The sequence below is a fragment of the Bombina bombina genome, chromosome 1 (assembly GCF_027579735.1).
Source record: "Bombina bombina isolate aBomBom1 chromosome 1, aBomBom1.pri, whole genome shotgun sequence".
Lineage (NCBI taxonomy): Eukaryota > Metazoa > Chordata > Amphibia > Anura > Bombinatoridae > Bombina > Bombina bombina.
In genome coordinates this window covers 649,538,837-649,555,148 of record NC_069499.1, presented here as the reverse complement: position 1 = coordinate 649,555,148, position 16,312 = coordinate 649,538,837, and the positions used below count along the sequence as shown (strand labels likewise).

At 42.0% G+C, this 16,312-nt stretch overlaps 1 protein-coding gene across 1 annotated transcript in view; it reads right to left on the bottom strand.

The window, feature by feature from the left end:
• Nucleotides 1-6,930: 6,930 nt before the first annotated feature.
• The window catches only part of LOC128660284 (uncharacterized), a 34,821-nt gene continuing 25,439 nt past the window's right edge, over nucleotides 6,931-16,312 (bottom strand). The window contains exons 4-9 of the mRNA XM_053714052.1: nucleotides 9,650-9,941; nucleotides 9,328-9,557; nucleotides 8,851-9,057; nucleotides 8,523-8,669; nucleotides 8,272-8,478; nucleotides 6,931-7,779 (exon numbers count right to left, since the gene is read on the bottom strand). Coding sequence (XP_053570027.1) covers nucleotides 6,931-7,779; nucleotides 8,272-8,478; nucleotides 8,523-8,669; nucleotides 8,851-9,057; nucleotides 9,328-9,557; nucleotides 9,650-9,941 — 1,932 coding nt within the window. The remainder of the gene's footprint in view (nucleotides 7,780-8,271; nucleotides 8,479-8,522; nucleotides 8,670-8,850; nucleotides 9,058-9,327; nucleotides 9,558-9,649; nucleotides 9,942-16,312) is intronic.

Genomic DNA, 16,312 nt, shown 5'->3' with positions numbered 1-16,312 from the left:
TAAGGAGAATTCAGAACCAATGGGTTTGCAATAGAACTAGTAGGCTTTATGCTGTAACGATATTTCTAATCATGTACCTTAGTGTTTTCCCTCCCCTTTCTCCCTTTTTTTTTCTAAATAATTTAATAATGACCGTAACTATACCTAACTGGGGTTTCAAAAATAGCAATATAGAAGGTCTTCAATGCTATACGTGTCCTTACAGAGATTCGTAAAACATAGTAAGTTAAGGGTGAATTCCAGTAGGATATGCCCTATTATGCTACCCATATCCACAGTAACTGCTTACATATGGAACCTATTGTACTGGTATAACATCAGAGTCAGTAAATCAGTAATAATGAGAGAATAATCATATTATACATACTACCCAGGCGTTCTGTTGAGTTAATAACTGTGAGTAGTAGTATGTTAAATTAGGTATGCAGAGCATGAATGGTTGCTGTTAAATAGCGGCAGCTACTGAAATACTATATTACTCTACTATGGATAGAAGCAACACATTCCAAGTTTTATTATTGTAGAGTTAGCCTGTCTATCTTAGGAGCCCCAGTTTGCTGGTTACTAGTAATAAGGTTACAACCTATGCATAATATATAGTATCATCTCAGATATCCATAAATTAATATATAACAACGTAGTGTTAAAGGGGCTGATATCATAGTAATGTACAGTAGCTAGTTAATATAATACAGCAAAGCTGCTTATCACTTATACAAAATGAGGCTATATTATATTATAGTATAGGGGACCATTGGATTGGCAATTCTATAGCATACAAGGAAACTGCCCCAGTGCCTACATGTAGGGATTCTATGACTTTAACAGCCTAAGTCTGCTTAGAATCTACAAAGATGCATAAACATGTATAAATTATTTGTTGTATGGTCTTGTTTACACTACGGTTAAAGGTAATGCCAAAGTATATTAGTATACTAGATAGGTGCTGTTCTAGAGTAAACATTTACATAGAAAATTGTGTAAGGACTGCAAACTTATATCTACATACCTAGCCCAAATATGGAACATTCAAATAGAATTATAGGAGTAATACACATAAAATCATCTCAAATGTATGCTGAACTTACAACAAGAAAGCACAGATTAGCAATAAACAGTCAATAACACATAAAAAGCTTATATCGCAGATAGCTTCATACTCCCGCCCAAAATAGCGCCATATTTAAAATCCTTTTATATATGAAGGTTGAAACAGATTACTGCAAAAGTGCATTAGACATACATAGCAATATAACAAAAATTGGTTAGTATAATCCCAGAAGTTTCTACAAACACTTATGAGATTCTCCCAAGATATATTGGCTTCTACCAGTAGTCCTGTATTTAACGTTACTGTGGGCTCATATTTCACTGGGTGCTAAGTGGGCCATTCATAGCTAAAGGAGAGAGGATCACAGCTAGAGGACTAATGGTGTGCGTAAATTTATAGCAAGCTATCAGTTACGTGTAGCTAGGACATGAATAAAATAAACAGAATGAGTAATCTGTATAACTAACAAACCACGCATAAACATAGTATATAAACCATTAGAACAGCTGAATAAGTGAGCTAATAAAAAGAAAGAGCATAGCTTTATTAACAAACCCCTGTCAGGGAACCCAAAGGGAACAAACATATAGTCAAGTATTAACCAGCATTCTCCAAACGCCATGAGTTATTAAAGAGTAAGATTGACACGCAAACCTTGGGCGTGTAAAGTGACATGTCCTCCAGCATAGGTTTATCCTACCTCAGATACAGGTAAACAGGTAACGGACAGCCAGCATATATAAACTTTAATTGAAGTCCCGAGCATGAACCCAGCTGTTGTAACGTATAAAGAACGGTCATAGTCCACTTATGTAGGTAAGGAGTTTCCTCCTTCCTCTTTTTTTTTTTTTTTCTCCTCTTTAGCCAACACCAGCTCTAAGGCATCTTACTTCGTTGGGATCAAGCATGGTCGCGAAGTGCATGAAACATAGTGACTGACACCCCATTTCAGCCCTTACATGTTGTCTTATGAGATCGCTGCGGTCAGGTGCAGGACCGCTCGAAGTGTAGATCCTACCTGATGTCTGTAGTTCCGGATTGCAGAGTGTCTGTGGCGTACATGGCTTAGTGCAGATCCGCAGGGACCCTATCATGTCTGGGTTAGTAGAAGTAATGACTGCAGACACCTCTGAGCCTTCAGGAGCTGTGGAGAGCAGAGTAGTGGTGTAGTCAAATTCCCCTTTGCTAACAGAAGCAGGGAAAAAGCTCTGGCCCTCCGGTGTCATAAGAAACGGTTTGGGGTCTAGTAGGTGCCATAACTCCCCATACTGTGGCATCCATTCCGGATCTACTGTGGTTCTGATTGCGGCTGCTATATGAGTAACCCTTGGCTGAATGTAGCAATTTGGTGATGTGTCACCCATATCATCTTTGTGACTGCGAGTCAGCGGTAGCTGGTGAGGCAATATTGAGAAGTCCTCCTGTAAAAATTCTTTCCCCGCAGCTCCGGAACTCTCACCACCATTTGCGCCACTAGCCGCTCCCGTGAGTGCCGACTTCAGAGTATCTGATATGTCCAAAAAGCAGTGTACCATCTGCCGATCTAGATCCCGAAGTAGGGCAAGCAGAAGTTCTGGAGTTTCCTCCATTTAAGAAGCAGATGTAGTTTCTACACTGAGGAGACTTAAACTAGTAGATATGAGGATAGGCCTGATTATATCGCTACACGTGGTGAAGTAGCTCTCTCCGATGATAGTTAGAAAATGGAGTTAGACACAGAATCTGACTCCAACACAGCATACATGTGTTATAAATTAGTTAGCGTAAGATTACTCATGAGTTCGATTCATTCTTATCCTGAAAATAAGTATTTTGTGCAGCTATGGCCTAAGAGCTCAGGAGATGTGCGACCGGCTCCTTCAGCTGTTGGCTCCGCCCCCCCGCTTTGAACTTTTTTAATTTAGAATAGGGTAGGGCATTTTTTTATTTTGGGGGGCTTTGTTATTTTATTAGGGGGCTTAGATTAGGTTAAGTAGCTTAAAATTGTTGTAATATTTTTAAAATGTTTGTAACTTATTTTTTTTATTTTTTGTAACTTAGCTTTTTTTATTTTTTGTACTTTAGTTAGTTTATGTAATTGTATTTAATTGTAGTTATTTGTAGTTAATTTATTTAATTAATGTAATGATAGTGTAGTGTTAGGTTTAATTGTAACTTAGGTTAGGATTTATTTTACAGGTAATTTTGTATTTCTTTTAGCTAGGTAGTTATTAAATAGTTAATAACTATTTAATAACTATTCTAACTAGCTAAAGTAAATACAAAGTTACCTGTAAAATAAATATAAATCCTAAGATAGTTACAATGTATTTATTAATTAAATTGTAGCTATCTTAGGGTTTATTTTACAGGTAAGTATTTAGTTTTAAATAGGAATAATTTATTTAAGTATAGTGTAGTGTTAGGTGTAATTGTAACTTAGGTTAGTTTTTAGTTTACAGGTACATGTCTCTTTATTTTAGCTAGGTAAGCTATTAAATAGTTAATAACTATTTAATAGCTATTGTACCTAGTTAAAATAAATTGAAAGTTACCTGTAAAATAAAAATAAATCCTAAGATAGCTACAATATAATTATAATTTATATTGTAGCTATATTAGGGTTTATTTTAAAGGTAAGTATTTAGTTTTACATAGGATTAATTTAGTTCATAATAGAAATATTATTTAGATTTATTTAATTAATATTTAAGTTAGGGGGGTGTTAAGGTTAGTTTTAGACTTAGGTTTAGGGGTTAACAGTGGAGGCGGTGTAGTGGGGGGCAGGATAGGGGTTAATAAATATATTATAGGTGGCGACGGTGTAGGGGGGCAGATTAGGGGTTAATAAATTTATTATAGTTGGCGATGGTGTAGGGGGGGCAGATTAGGGGTTAATAAGTTTAATATAGGTTGCGGCGGGTTCAGGGAGCGGCGGTTTAGGGGTTAAAATATTTATTTATTTGCGGCGAGGTGCGGGATCAGCAGGATAGGGGTTAATAACTTTATTATAGAGGGCGACGGTATAGGAGGAGCAGGATAGGGGTTAATAGGTATAATGTAGGTGGCAGCGGTGTCCGGGAGCGGCGGTTTAGGGGTTAATACATTTATCAGAGTTGCGGCAGGGTCTAGGAGCGGCGGTTTAGGGGTTAATACATTTATAAGAGTTGCGGCGGGGTCTAGGAGCGGCGGTTTAGGGGTTAATAACTTTATTTAGTTGCGGGGGGCTCCGTGGGCACCGGTATAGGGGGTAGAACAGTGTAGATAGTGTGGGTGCTTAGTGACAGGCTAGCAATAAAGCTGGGAAAAAGCCGAAGAGCAGCGAGATCGGATGAGTGATAACTCTCACAGTCGGCTGCTCATCGCCCCGTACTTGGTGCGCGGACTTTTGACAGCTTTATTTGATAACTTAGGCGAAATTTTTCAGGTCTGCGGCGGCGATGTGAGGCGAGTTTAGGTGAGCGTATTGGGCCGGCGAAGGCAGGAAAGTTGAGACGTTGATAACTACCCCCCATAATATCCCAGAGCAGAGAAAGTTCGCAAAATGTGGTAAGCAGTACTCACAATAGGCAGGGTAGTCTTTGGTGGCAACAGGTATGGAATCTTTCGGTATGGCAGTTCAAGGGTAAGCCAATAGAAGGACTGGAAACAGGCAGGAATTGGCAACAAAGGGAATCCAATAGTTTACAGTTCAGGAATAAAGCAATAGAATGTTCAGGCAGGCAGAGTTCGGTAACAGTATATCAATCCAATGATTCAAGGGTTAAACAAGCAGAGTGGTCAGACAGGAAGAGTTCAGGAACTGTATGGCAATAGAATAGTCAAGCAGGCAGAGTTTGGTAACAGTATAGCAATCCAATGGTTCAAGGGTTAAACAGGCAGAGTTGTCAGACAAGCAGAGTTCAGCAATTGTATGGCAATCCAGTATTTTAGGGTTAAGCAAGCAGAGTAGTCAGACAGGCAGAGTTCAATAATGTTATGGCAATCCAGAAGACAGTAACAATCACACCCAGGAGAACACAAAGTAACACCTATACTTGGGCAGTGATAGGTAGAAAGTGAGCAACTTACATAGGTGCAGGATTCGTGCCACAGGAGATCCTGACCGGCTTCAGAATGAAAGTAGCGTGCAACGATGACGTCACTGCTGTACGCACACAGGAGCCGACTCTACCCTAGGCAATGAGCAGAACAGCAGGCGCCGCATCCCTAGCAACAGATAGAGCGGCGCGGTGTGACATATATATACTGTATATGTATCCCTTTCACTGATAAGCTTTTTTTTTATCCCCCCCCCCAGTGATAAGATAATTATGAGCTTTTTTTGCTAACCACATTTTAACCCTATTGCACGCAAACATTTAAACAAGTGACCCATACAAATTATATATTATTTTTTTCAGCACGCCTAGCAGATTCACAATATACTATTTTGAAAGCTGTGGCAAAAATGTAAAGAAAAATGATTATTTTGCTTACATTTTAGTAAATAATATTGTAAATGGCCAAGTGTCCACTGCTGTTGCTGTGATCACCTGACCAAATTGTGATCTTGGGAAACCACATGTGAAATAGGTGACCATACATGCTTTGGGGGTTATAATATAGATTAGAGAGGACACATAGTTCAGTACAGAAATAAAACCACTTTTTTCTTGCAAGATCTTCACTGCTACAAACAAAAATTAATATATTTTTTTTAATAGAGGGACTTGTCTACTAGAAAATAAGTTTTATTAGGTGTCTCTAGGCATATCAGTTTTTTTTTTTATTGCACATATAGGGCTAGATAATGAGTGGCGCACAATTAAGCACTCCCGCTCGAGTATAACTATGCTAGATGGAGGCATTTTGTGCGTGTCAGGTTGCTCTTGTATTACAAATGGAAAGTAAAACGTTTGAGCATGAGCGGAAATCCGACGCATGCTAAAAAATTTCCGTGACCATATTGATTTCTTCTCCCATAGACTTCAATGGAGTGCAAAAATTGCTAAAACAAAACCTTACACTTATACTCGCGCACTAACCTGACCAATTTTATTCAAGTGCGCTCAGCCAGACATGAATTATAAATATTTCACATTCCAGTGTTCTTCTTCATATAGAAGAATATGTTCTAACTATTCTCACCTTTATATATATATATCACATTTTTTGGTAACATTTATATCTATACCTATGTATCTATATGATTATACACAGTTGTGATCATAAGTTTACATACCCTGGCAGAATTTATTATTTCTTGGCCATTTTTCAGAGAATATGAATGATAACACAAACTTTTCTTTTACTCATGGTTAGTGTTTGGCTGAAGCCATTTATTATCAATCAACTGTGTTTATTCTTTTTTAATCATGATGACAACATAAACTACCCAAATGACCCTGATCAAAAGTTTACATACCCTGGTAATTTTGGCCTGATAACATGCACACAATTTGACACAAAGGGGGTTGAATGGCTATTAAAGGTAACCATCCTCACAGGTACAGAAGCAGCCTGCAGTACATTCTATGGTACAGGTACAGGTGTAGGCTGCAGTACATTCCCTGGTACAGGTACATAAGCAGCCTGCAGTACATTCTCTGGTACAGGTACAGAAGCAGCCTGCAGTACAGGCTAATTACAGGTACAGATGCAGGATGCAGTACATTCTCTGGTACAGGTGCAGGCTGCAGTACATTCTCTGGTACAGGTACAGAAACAGGCTACAGTACATTCTCTGGTACAGGTAGAGAAGCGGCCTGCAGTACAGGCTAATTACAGGTACAGATGCAGGATGCAGTACATTCTCTGGTACAGGTGCAGGCTGCAGTACATTCTCTGGTACAGGTACAGAAACAGGCCACAGTACATTCTCTGGTAGAGGTAGAGAAGCAGCCTGCAGTACAGGCTAATTACAGGTACCGATGCAGGATACAGTACATTCTCTGGTACAGGTACAGAAGTAGGCTGCAGTACATTCTCTGGTACAGGGGCAGGCTGCAGTACATTCTCTGGTACAGGTACAGAAGTAGGCTGCAGTACATTATCTGGTATAGGTAGAGAAACAGCCTGCTGTACAGGCTAATTACAGGTACAGATGCTGGATGCAGTACATTCTCTGGTACAGTTACATAAGCAGGCTGCAGTACATTCTCTGGTACAGGTGCAGGCTGCAGTACATTCTCTGGTACAGGTACAGAAGCAGGCTGTAGTACATTCTCTGGTACAGGTGCAGGCTGCAGTACATTCTCTGGTACAGGTAAAGAAGCAGGCTGCAGTACATTCTCTGGTACAGGTACAGAAGCAGGCTGCAGTACATTATCTGGTACAGGTGCAGGCTGCAGTTCATTCTCTGGTACAGGTACAGAAGCAGGCTGCAGTACATTATCTAGTACAGGTACAGAAGCAGGCTGCAGTATAGAATAAGTACAGGTACAGATGCAGGATGCAGTACATTTTTTGGTACAGGTGCATGCTGCTGTACATTCTCTGGTACAGGTACAGAAGCTGGCTGCAGTATAGAATAAGTACAGGTACAGATGCAGGATGCAGTAAATTTTCTGGTACAGGTGCATGCAGCCGTACATTCTCTGGTACAGGTACAGAAGCAGGCTGCAGTATAGAATAAGTACAGGTACAGATGCAGGATGCCGTACATTGTCTGGTACAGGTGCATGCTGCAGTACATTCTCTGGTACAGGTACATGTGCAGGCTGCAGTACATTCTCTGGAACAGGTACAGATGTGGGCTGCAGTACATTCTATGGTACAGGTAGAGAAGCAGGCTGCAGTACATTTTCTGGTACAGATACAGAAGCAGGCTGCAGTATATTCTCTGGTACAGGTACACAAGCAGGCTGCAGTACATTTTCTGGTACAGGTACATAAGCAGCCTGCAGTACAAGCTTATTACAGGTACAGATGCAGGATGCAGTGCATTCTCTGGCACAGGTACAGAAGCAGCCTGCAGTACATTCTATGATACAGGTACAGGTGTAGGCTGCAGTACATTCTCTGGTACAGGTAGAGAAGCAGTCTGCAGTACATTCTCTGGTACAAGTACAGAAGCAGCCTGCAGTACAGGCTAATTACAGGTACAGATACAGGATGCAGTACATTCTCTGGTACAGGTGCAGGCTGCAGTACATTCTCTGGTACAGGTACAGAAGCAGGCTGCAGTACATTCTCTGGTACAAATATAGAAGCAGGTTGCAGTACAGTCTAAGTACAGGTATAGATACAGGATGCAATACATTCTCTGGTACAGGTGCAGGCTGCAGTACATTCTCTGGTACAGGTACAGGTACAGTCTGCAGTACATTCTCTGGTACAGGTACAGGTGCAGGCTGCAGTACATTCTCTGGTACAGGTACAGATGAAGGCTGCAGTACACTCTCTGGTACAGGTGTAGTCTGCAGTATAATCTCTGGTACAGGTACAGAAGCAGGCTGTTGTACATGCTAGGTACAGGTACAGATGCAGGCTACAGGACATTCTCTGGTACAGGTGCAGGCTGCAGTACATTCTCTGGTACAGGTACAAATGCAGGCTGCAGTAAATTCTCTGGTTCAGGTGCAGGCTGCAGTACATTCTCTGGTACAGGTAGAGAAGCAGTCTGCAGTACATTCTCTGGTACAAGTACAGAAGCAGCCTGCAGTACAGGCTAATTACAGGTACAGATGCAGGATGCAGTACATTCTCTGGTACAGGTGCAGGCTGCAGTACATTCTCTGGTACAGGTACAGAAGCAGGCTGCAGTACATTCTCTGGTACAAATATAGAAGCAGGTTGCAGTACAGTCTAAGTACAGGTATAGATACAGGATGCAATACATTCTCTGGTACAGGTGCAGGATGCAGTACATTCTCTGGTACAGGTACAGGTGCAGTCTGCAGTACATTCTCGGGTACAGGTACAGGTGCAGGCTGCAGTACATTCTCTGGTACAGGTACAGGTGAAGGCTGCAGTACACTCTCTGGTACAGGTGTAGTCTGCAGTACAATCTCTGGTACAGGTACAGAAGCAGGCTGTTGTACATGCTAGGTACAGGTACAGATGCAGGCTACAGGACATTCTCTGGTACAGGTGCAGGCTTCAGTACATTCTCTGGTACAGGTACAAATGCAGGCTGCAGTACATTCTCTGGTACAGGTGCAGGCTGCAGTACATTCTCTGGTACAGGTGCAGAAGCAGGCTGCGGTAACTCTCTGGTACAGGTACAAGTGCAGGCTGCAGCACAATCTCTGGTACAGATACATAAGCAGGCTGCAGTACAGGCTAAGTACAGGTACAGATGCAGGATGCATTACATTCTCTGGTACAGGTGCAGGGTGCAGTATATTCTCTGGTACAGGTACAGAAGCAGGATGCAGTACATTCTCTGGTACAGGTACAGAAGCAGGATGCAGTACATTCTCTGGTACAGGTACAAATGCAGGCTGCAGTACGTTCTCTGGTACAGGTGCAGGCTGCAGTACATTCTCTGGTACAGGTACAGAAGCAGGCTGCAGTAACTCTCTGGTACAGGTACAGGTGCAGGCTGCAGCACAATCTCTGGTACAGATACAGAAGCAGGCTGCAGTACAGGCTAAGTACAGGTACAGATGCAGGATGCATTACATTCTCTGGTACAGGTGCAGGGTGCAGTATATTCTTTGGCACAGGTGCAAGCTGTACAGGTGAAGAAGCAGGCTGCAGTAACTCTCTGGTACAGGTACAGGTGCAGGCTGCAGCACAATATCTGGTACAGATACAGAAGCAGGCTGCAGTACAGGCTAAGTACAGGTACAGATGCAGGATGCATTACATTCTCTGGTACAGGTACAGGTGCAGGCTGCAGTACATTCTCTGGTACAGGTACAGGTACAGGTGCAGGCTGCAGCACAATCTCTGGTACAGATACAGAAGCAGGCTGCAGTACAGGCTAAGTACAGGTACAGATGCAGGATGCATTACATTCTCTGGTACAGGTACAGGTGCAGGGTGCAGTATATTCTTTGGTACAGGTGCAAGCTGTAGTACATTATCTGGTACAGTTACAGGTGCAGGCTGCAGTACATTTTCTTTCTTCCTTTCCCTCACCACTTTTCTCTTCCCCCCCCCTCCCTTGCTTCCTTCTTTTCTTTCCCTCCCTTTTCTCCCCTCCCCTCAGGGAAAAAATGGTATGTGTCACGCTCAGCTGCTGGGAAGCTCTGCAGTCCTCTCTGTGTGCTTGATTGACAGGTGTCTGAGCCACCCCTTCCGGATAATGTCACAACCAGGCTTTTTATTCTTGGCTTCCTGTTTCTCCAGTGCCAGTTTGTTTGCTAACTTTGTGGCTTCTGATAGGATTTCGCTGAGGAATCTCTCTAACTGCTGCTTTTCTGTTGCCAATCTCTTCAAGGATTTACTATGCTGGATTAACCTTCAACCTCCTGATTACCTGTCTCCAAACAATGCAAGTACTGTTTGTTTTGTGAAACTTTCAAACTTCCTGTTTACCTGCTGCAAACCCTGCATATTCAGACTACTCTGTGTACTGGCAAACTATTCAAATACTGTTATTTCTGTGAAACCTTCAATCTGCATGTTTACCTGTTTCCAAACTCTGCAAATACAATTATTCAGTGTAAACCTTCAAACTGCTTGATATCCTGTTGCCAATCTCAACAAGTACTGATTAATCTGTGTTAACCTTCAAACTACCAGCTTACCTGTTGCTATCTCTGCAAGTTCTGACAACACAGTGTTAACCTTCAAACTACCTGATTACATGTTGTTAATTCTGCAAGTTCTGACTACACAGTGTTTACCCTCAAACTGCCTGATTACCTGTTGCATACTCTGCAAAGACTGTCTACACAGTGTTAACTCTCAAACTGCCTGATTACCTGTTGCATACTCTGCAAATACTGTCTACTCAGTGTTAACCCTCAAACTGCCTGATTACCTGTTGCATACTCTGCAAAGACTGTCTACACAGTGTTAACCTTCAGACTGCCTGATAACAAATGACCTACTCCTGCATTATTAACTGTTTCCTGTTTTACCCTTCTTCTGTCTGAGTATAAGTGGACTATCCCTGCTCTCCTGATACTGTGGAAGACATTTCCTGAAACCAGTTCCTTATTCAGAAGGCTATCTGGCTGATATCATGAATTACTTTGGCACAGGCTAACCCTGCTCCATATCGTGAGTACTTTGTTTTTTGGAGGTTGTCGTGGGGTCACGTCCTGGATTAAACTCAGAGTGCTAGGGTGTTGTTTAAGTTCGCCCTAGCATTTGGGTCTTCTTCTGGACATTTCCTAACCTGACAGTACAAACTGGCCATAATATGGACCCTGACGAGTTATCCAGGGCTGTAGCTCTACAAGGGCAAATTCTAGGAAATCATTCTGCTCATTTGCAATCTTTGGATTCCAAGCTTGACCAGATTACTGCTCTGCAACATAACCTCTCCGCTCCGTCTCAAGCGACAGTGACTCCTGCTGCCACTGCTGCTAGCACCAATGCTGTCTTTAATCTACCTCAAACTGTTGGACAGAATATACCACAAATCCCACTTCCAGATAAATATGATGGTAATCCTGAAGAATGCCATGGATTCCTTAATCAGTGTCGTTTACACTTCAGAAACAATCCTCAAGTTTTTTCCAATTCTACTTCCAAAATCACCTTTATTATTTCTCTCTTGAAGGGTAAGGCTCTAGCCTGGGTGTGCCCTCTTTTAGAGAAGAATGATCCGTTAGTACAGGATGTGGAATTATTTGTGTCCATTTTTTCTTCTGTTTTTGACAAGCCTGGGAGATCTGCAGCTGCTGAGGCAGGATTGTTGGATCTGAGACAGGGATCCCTTTCGGTAGCTCAATATGCTATTGAATTCAGGACTTTAGCCGCAGAAACTGATTGGAACCATGGAGCCTTACGGGCAGCCTTTCGCAAAGGACTTTGCGAATGCCTTAAAGATGAACTTGTATTTCGGGAACTCCCCGATTCATTGGAGGGTCTTATCAATTTATGTATTACTCTTGATGCCCGGCATTCTGAACGTCTTCAGGAGAGAGATAGGAATCGGAGATCCTTTGTTAAATCTTCTTTTCGTCCTCCTATTCGAACCTCAAGTCTTTCTAATAATAATTCCCAATCTCCTGAGTCTGTGGAACCCATGGAAGTAGGAGCTATTAAATTGTCAGAAGCTGAACACCATAGAAGGCGTACTCTTGGTTTATGTCTGTATTGTGGTACCAAAGGACATTTACTGAAGGACTGTCCTATCCGGCCAGTAAAAGCCAAGGCTTAAGTTTTGATAGAGGGACAGAGTTAAGCCAGAATCCCATGTCTTCCCTCAATTCTAAACTTTTTGTTCCTGTAACTATCTCTTTTGGAAACACCAAGTTTCGAGCTCAAGCTCTCATTGATTCTGGAGCTGCTGGAGTATTCATTGATTCAAACTTTGCTGACTCTCTCAGGATTCCTCTTCAAGCTAAGAAACAGTTAATTAAGGTAACTACTGTCAGTGGACAGCCTCTAGGTACTGGTATCATACAACATTCTACCATTCATCTTCTTTTGACTGTGGGCATACTTCATTCTGAAATTATTCGTTTTGATGTCATTTCTTCTCCCCACATACCATTGATTCTGGGGTTACCTTGGTTGCAGCTTCATGATCCAGTTTTCTCATGGTCTAAAGGAGAACTTATTTCCTGGGGAACTACCTGTTTCAAACATTGCCTGCAAAATCCCTCTAAACCATCCTGTCCTGTCGTAGCTATGGTGGAAGTTCCTGAATCATTGCCCAATTACTATCATGCCTTTTGTGATGGGTTTTCTAAAAAAGAGGCTGAGACGTTACCTCCACACCGGATATTTGACTGTCCTATCGAATTGTATTCAGGGGCTCCTCTACCTAAGGGAAGGACCTATCCCCTCTCTCGTCAAGGAAATGTCTCTCTTGAGGAATACATAAAGGACAACTTAGCCAGAGGATTCATTCGTCCTTCCTCTTCACCTGTGGGTGCAGGTTTTTTCTTCATTGGGAAAAAAGATGGAGGTCTTCGTCCCTGTATTGATTATCGAGCCTTGAATCAGATTACTGTCAAAAACAGCTATCCACTGCCGCTCATTTCTGAGTTATTCGATCGTCTTCAAGGTGCTTCTATTTTTTCCAAGTTAGATCTCCGTGGGGCCTACAATCTGGTCAGAATCCGTAAAGGAGACAAATGGAAGACTGCATTTAACACTAGATTTGGTCACTACGAGTATCTAGTAATGCCATTTGGATTGTGCAATGCACCAGCAGTATTTCAGCACTTTGTCAACGAAATCTTCAGAGATTATCTAAATCAATTTGTTATCATTTACCTCGATGACATTCTAATCTATTCGAAAACATTACAGGAACATGTACATCATGTAAGACTGGTTCTTCAGAGGTTACGAGACAATTCCCTGTTCGTTAAATTGGAGAAATGCTCTTTTCATCAGAGTTCCATCCCCTTTTTGGGGTATATCATTTCTGAATCAGGTTTTGAGATGGATCCTGCTAAACTGTCGGCTATCAAGGACTGGCCCAGACCAACTACTCTCAAATCCCTGCAGAGGTTTCTTGGCTTTGCCAATTACTATAGAAAGTTTATAAAGAACTTTGCTGACATCACGTCTCCACTCACTTCTCTTACTAAGAAAGGGCAAAATTGTAAGAACTGGTCCTCTTCGGCAGTACAGGCTTTTGAAATGCTAAAATCAGCATTTTCTTCTGCACCTCTTCTCAGTCATCCAATTCCTGATTTCCAGTTTATTTTGGAGGTTGACGCTTCCTCTATAGCAGCTGGAGCTGTTCTCTCCCAACGTGATCCGACTACCAGCAAGATACATCCTGTGGCGTTCTTTTCGAAAAAATTCAATCCTGCCGAGTTAAATTATGATGTGGGCAATAAGGAGCTTTTGGCTATAAAATTAGCTTTGGATGAATGGAGGCATTGGTTAGAGGGTACCAGTCAACCTTTTTTCATTCTGACAGATCACAAGAATCTTTAATACCTTCAAACAGCTACACGTCTCAATCCTCGTCAGGCTCGGTGGGCCTTGTTCTTCTCCAGGTTTAATTTTGTACTTTTCTATGTTCCTGGTTCAAAAAATTCCAAGGCAGATGCTTTATCTAGGCAGTTCCAATCTTCTGAACCTTCTCCATTGGATTCAGAACCTATACTACGTCTAGTCAAAGTTTTGGCTCAAGTATCCTCTTTTCCAGTACAGGCTTTACATGCTGCTCAAGTCAGGGTACCATCTTCTTGCAAACTACCTTCTGGTATCCTGTATGTACCCAAAGGATTACGTCTTAAGCTTCTACGTTGGGCTCATGACAACATTTCAGCAGGTCATCCGGGAATAACCAATACATTGTGGAAACTGAAGCAGCATGTTTGGTGGTCCACTATGAGGAGGGATGTTAAGGATTATATTGCTGTTTGTAGTTCTTGTGCTTCGAACAAACAATCTTTTTATCGACCGTTTGGTCTATTACACCCTCTTCCTATTCCTCATTACCCTTGGTCTCACTTATCCATGGACTTTGATACAGATCTTCCTGTTTCTGCTGGAAATACGACCATTTGGGTAGTGGTGGATCGGTTCTCCAAGTATGCTCACTTCATACCTCTTCCAGGCTTGCCTTCAGCTCAAAGACTTTCTGAATTCTTTGTTCTACATATATCTCGTTTACATGGTTTTCCCACTGACATAGTCTCAGATCGTGGAGTCCAATTTGTTTCCAAATTTTGGAGGTCTTTTTGTAAACACTTCGGAATCAACATATCACTTTCTACTGCACACCATCCTCAATCCAACGGACAGACTGAGCGTGTAAATCAATCCTTGGAATATTTTCTAAGACATTATGTAGACCATCACCACTCCAACTGGTCTCAGTTATTGCCTTTGGCGGAATTAGCTCACAACTCACGTTATAACGTCTCATTACAGACCTCTTCCTTTAAGGCAGCTTATGGATTTGAACCTAGAACCTTTCCTATGATTACCAGTTCTACTGAAGTCCCTGGAGCAGATCGTATAGTGAAAAATCTCAGTAATCACTGGCAACTCATCCGTCAAAATCTACTCTCTTCTTCCTTAAGACATAAGAAATATGCTGATTGCAGAAGGTGCAAGGCTCCTTTACTTCGTACTGGAGACAGAGTATTTTTATCCACCAGATTCATACGTCTAAAACAACCTTGTACCAAGTTGGGTCCTAAGTACATTGGACCTTTTCGAATTGTTTCCAGAGTTTGTTCTTCTGCATACCGCCTGGCCTTACCCAAGACTCTCAAGATCCATCCAGTGTTTCATGTCTCCCTACTCAAGCCAGTCATCTACAATCGGTACTCTATCAAGAGTAAACCACCTCCTCCACTTTCTGTAGAGGGAAATTCTGAGTTTGAAGTCAGCCAGATTCTCGATTCCAAGCTACGGGGCAATCGGCTGTACTACCTGGTCCATTGGAAGGGTTATCCTATCTCTGAACGATATTGGGAACCGGCCTCTCATGTTCATGCTCCAGCTCTTGTCAAGTCTTTTCTCAAGAAATACCCTGCCAGGCACGGTCGGGTCCCCCGGAGGGGTCCTTGAGGAGGGGGCACTGTCACGCTCAGCTGCTGGGAAGCTCTGCAGTCCTCTCTGTGTGCTTGATTGACAGGTGTCTGAGCCACCCCTTCCTGATGATGTCACAACCAGGCTTTTTATTCTTGGCTTCCTGTTTCTCCAGTGCCAGTTTGTTTGTTAACTTTGTGGCTTCTGATAGGATTTCGCTGAGGAATCTCTCTAATTGCTGCTTTTCTGTTGCCAATCTCTTCAAGGATTTACTATGCTGGATTAACCTTCAACCTCCTGATTACCTGTCTCCAAACAATGCAAGTACTGTTTGTTTTGTGAAACTTTCAAACTTCCTGTTTACCTGCTGCAAACCCTGCATATTCAGACTACTCTGTGTACTGCCAAACTATTCAAATACTGTTATTTCTGTGAAACCTTCAATCTGCATGTTTACCTGTTTCCAAACTCTGCAAATACAATTATTCAGTGTAAACCTTCAAACTGCTTGATATCGTGTTGCCAATCTCAACAAGTACTGATTAATCTGTGTTAACCTTCAAACTACCAGCTTACCTGTTGCTATCTCTGCAAGTTCTGACAACACAGTGTTAACCTTTAAACTACCTGATTACATGTTGTTAATTCTGCAAGTTCTGACTACACAGTGTTTACCCTCAAACTGCCTGATTACCTGTTGCATACTCTGCAAAGACTGTCTACATA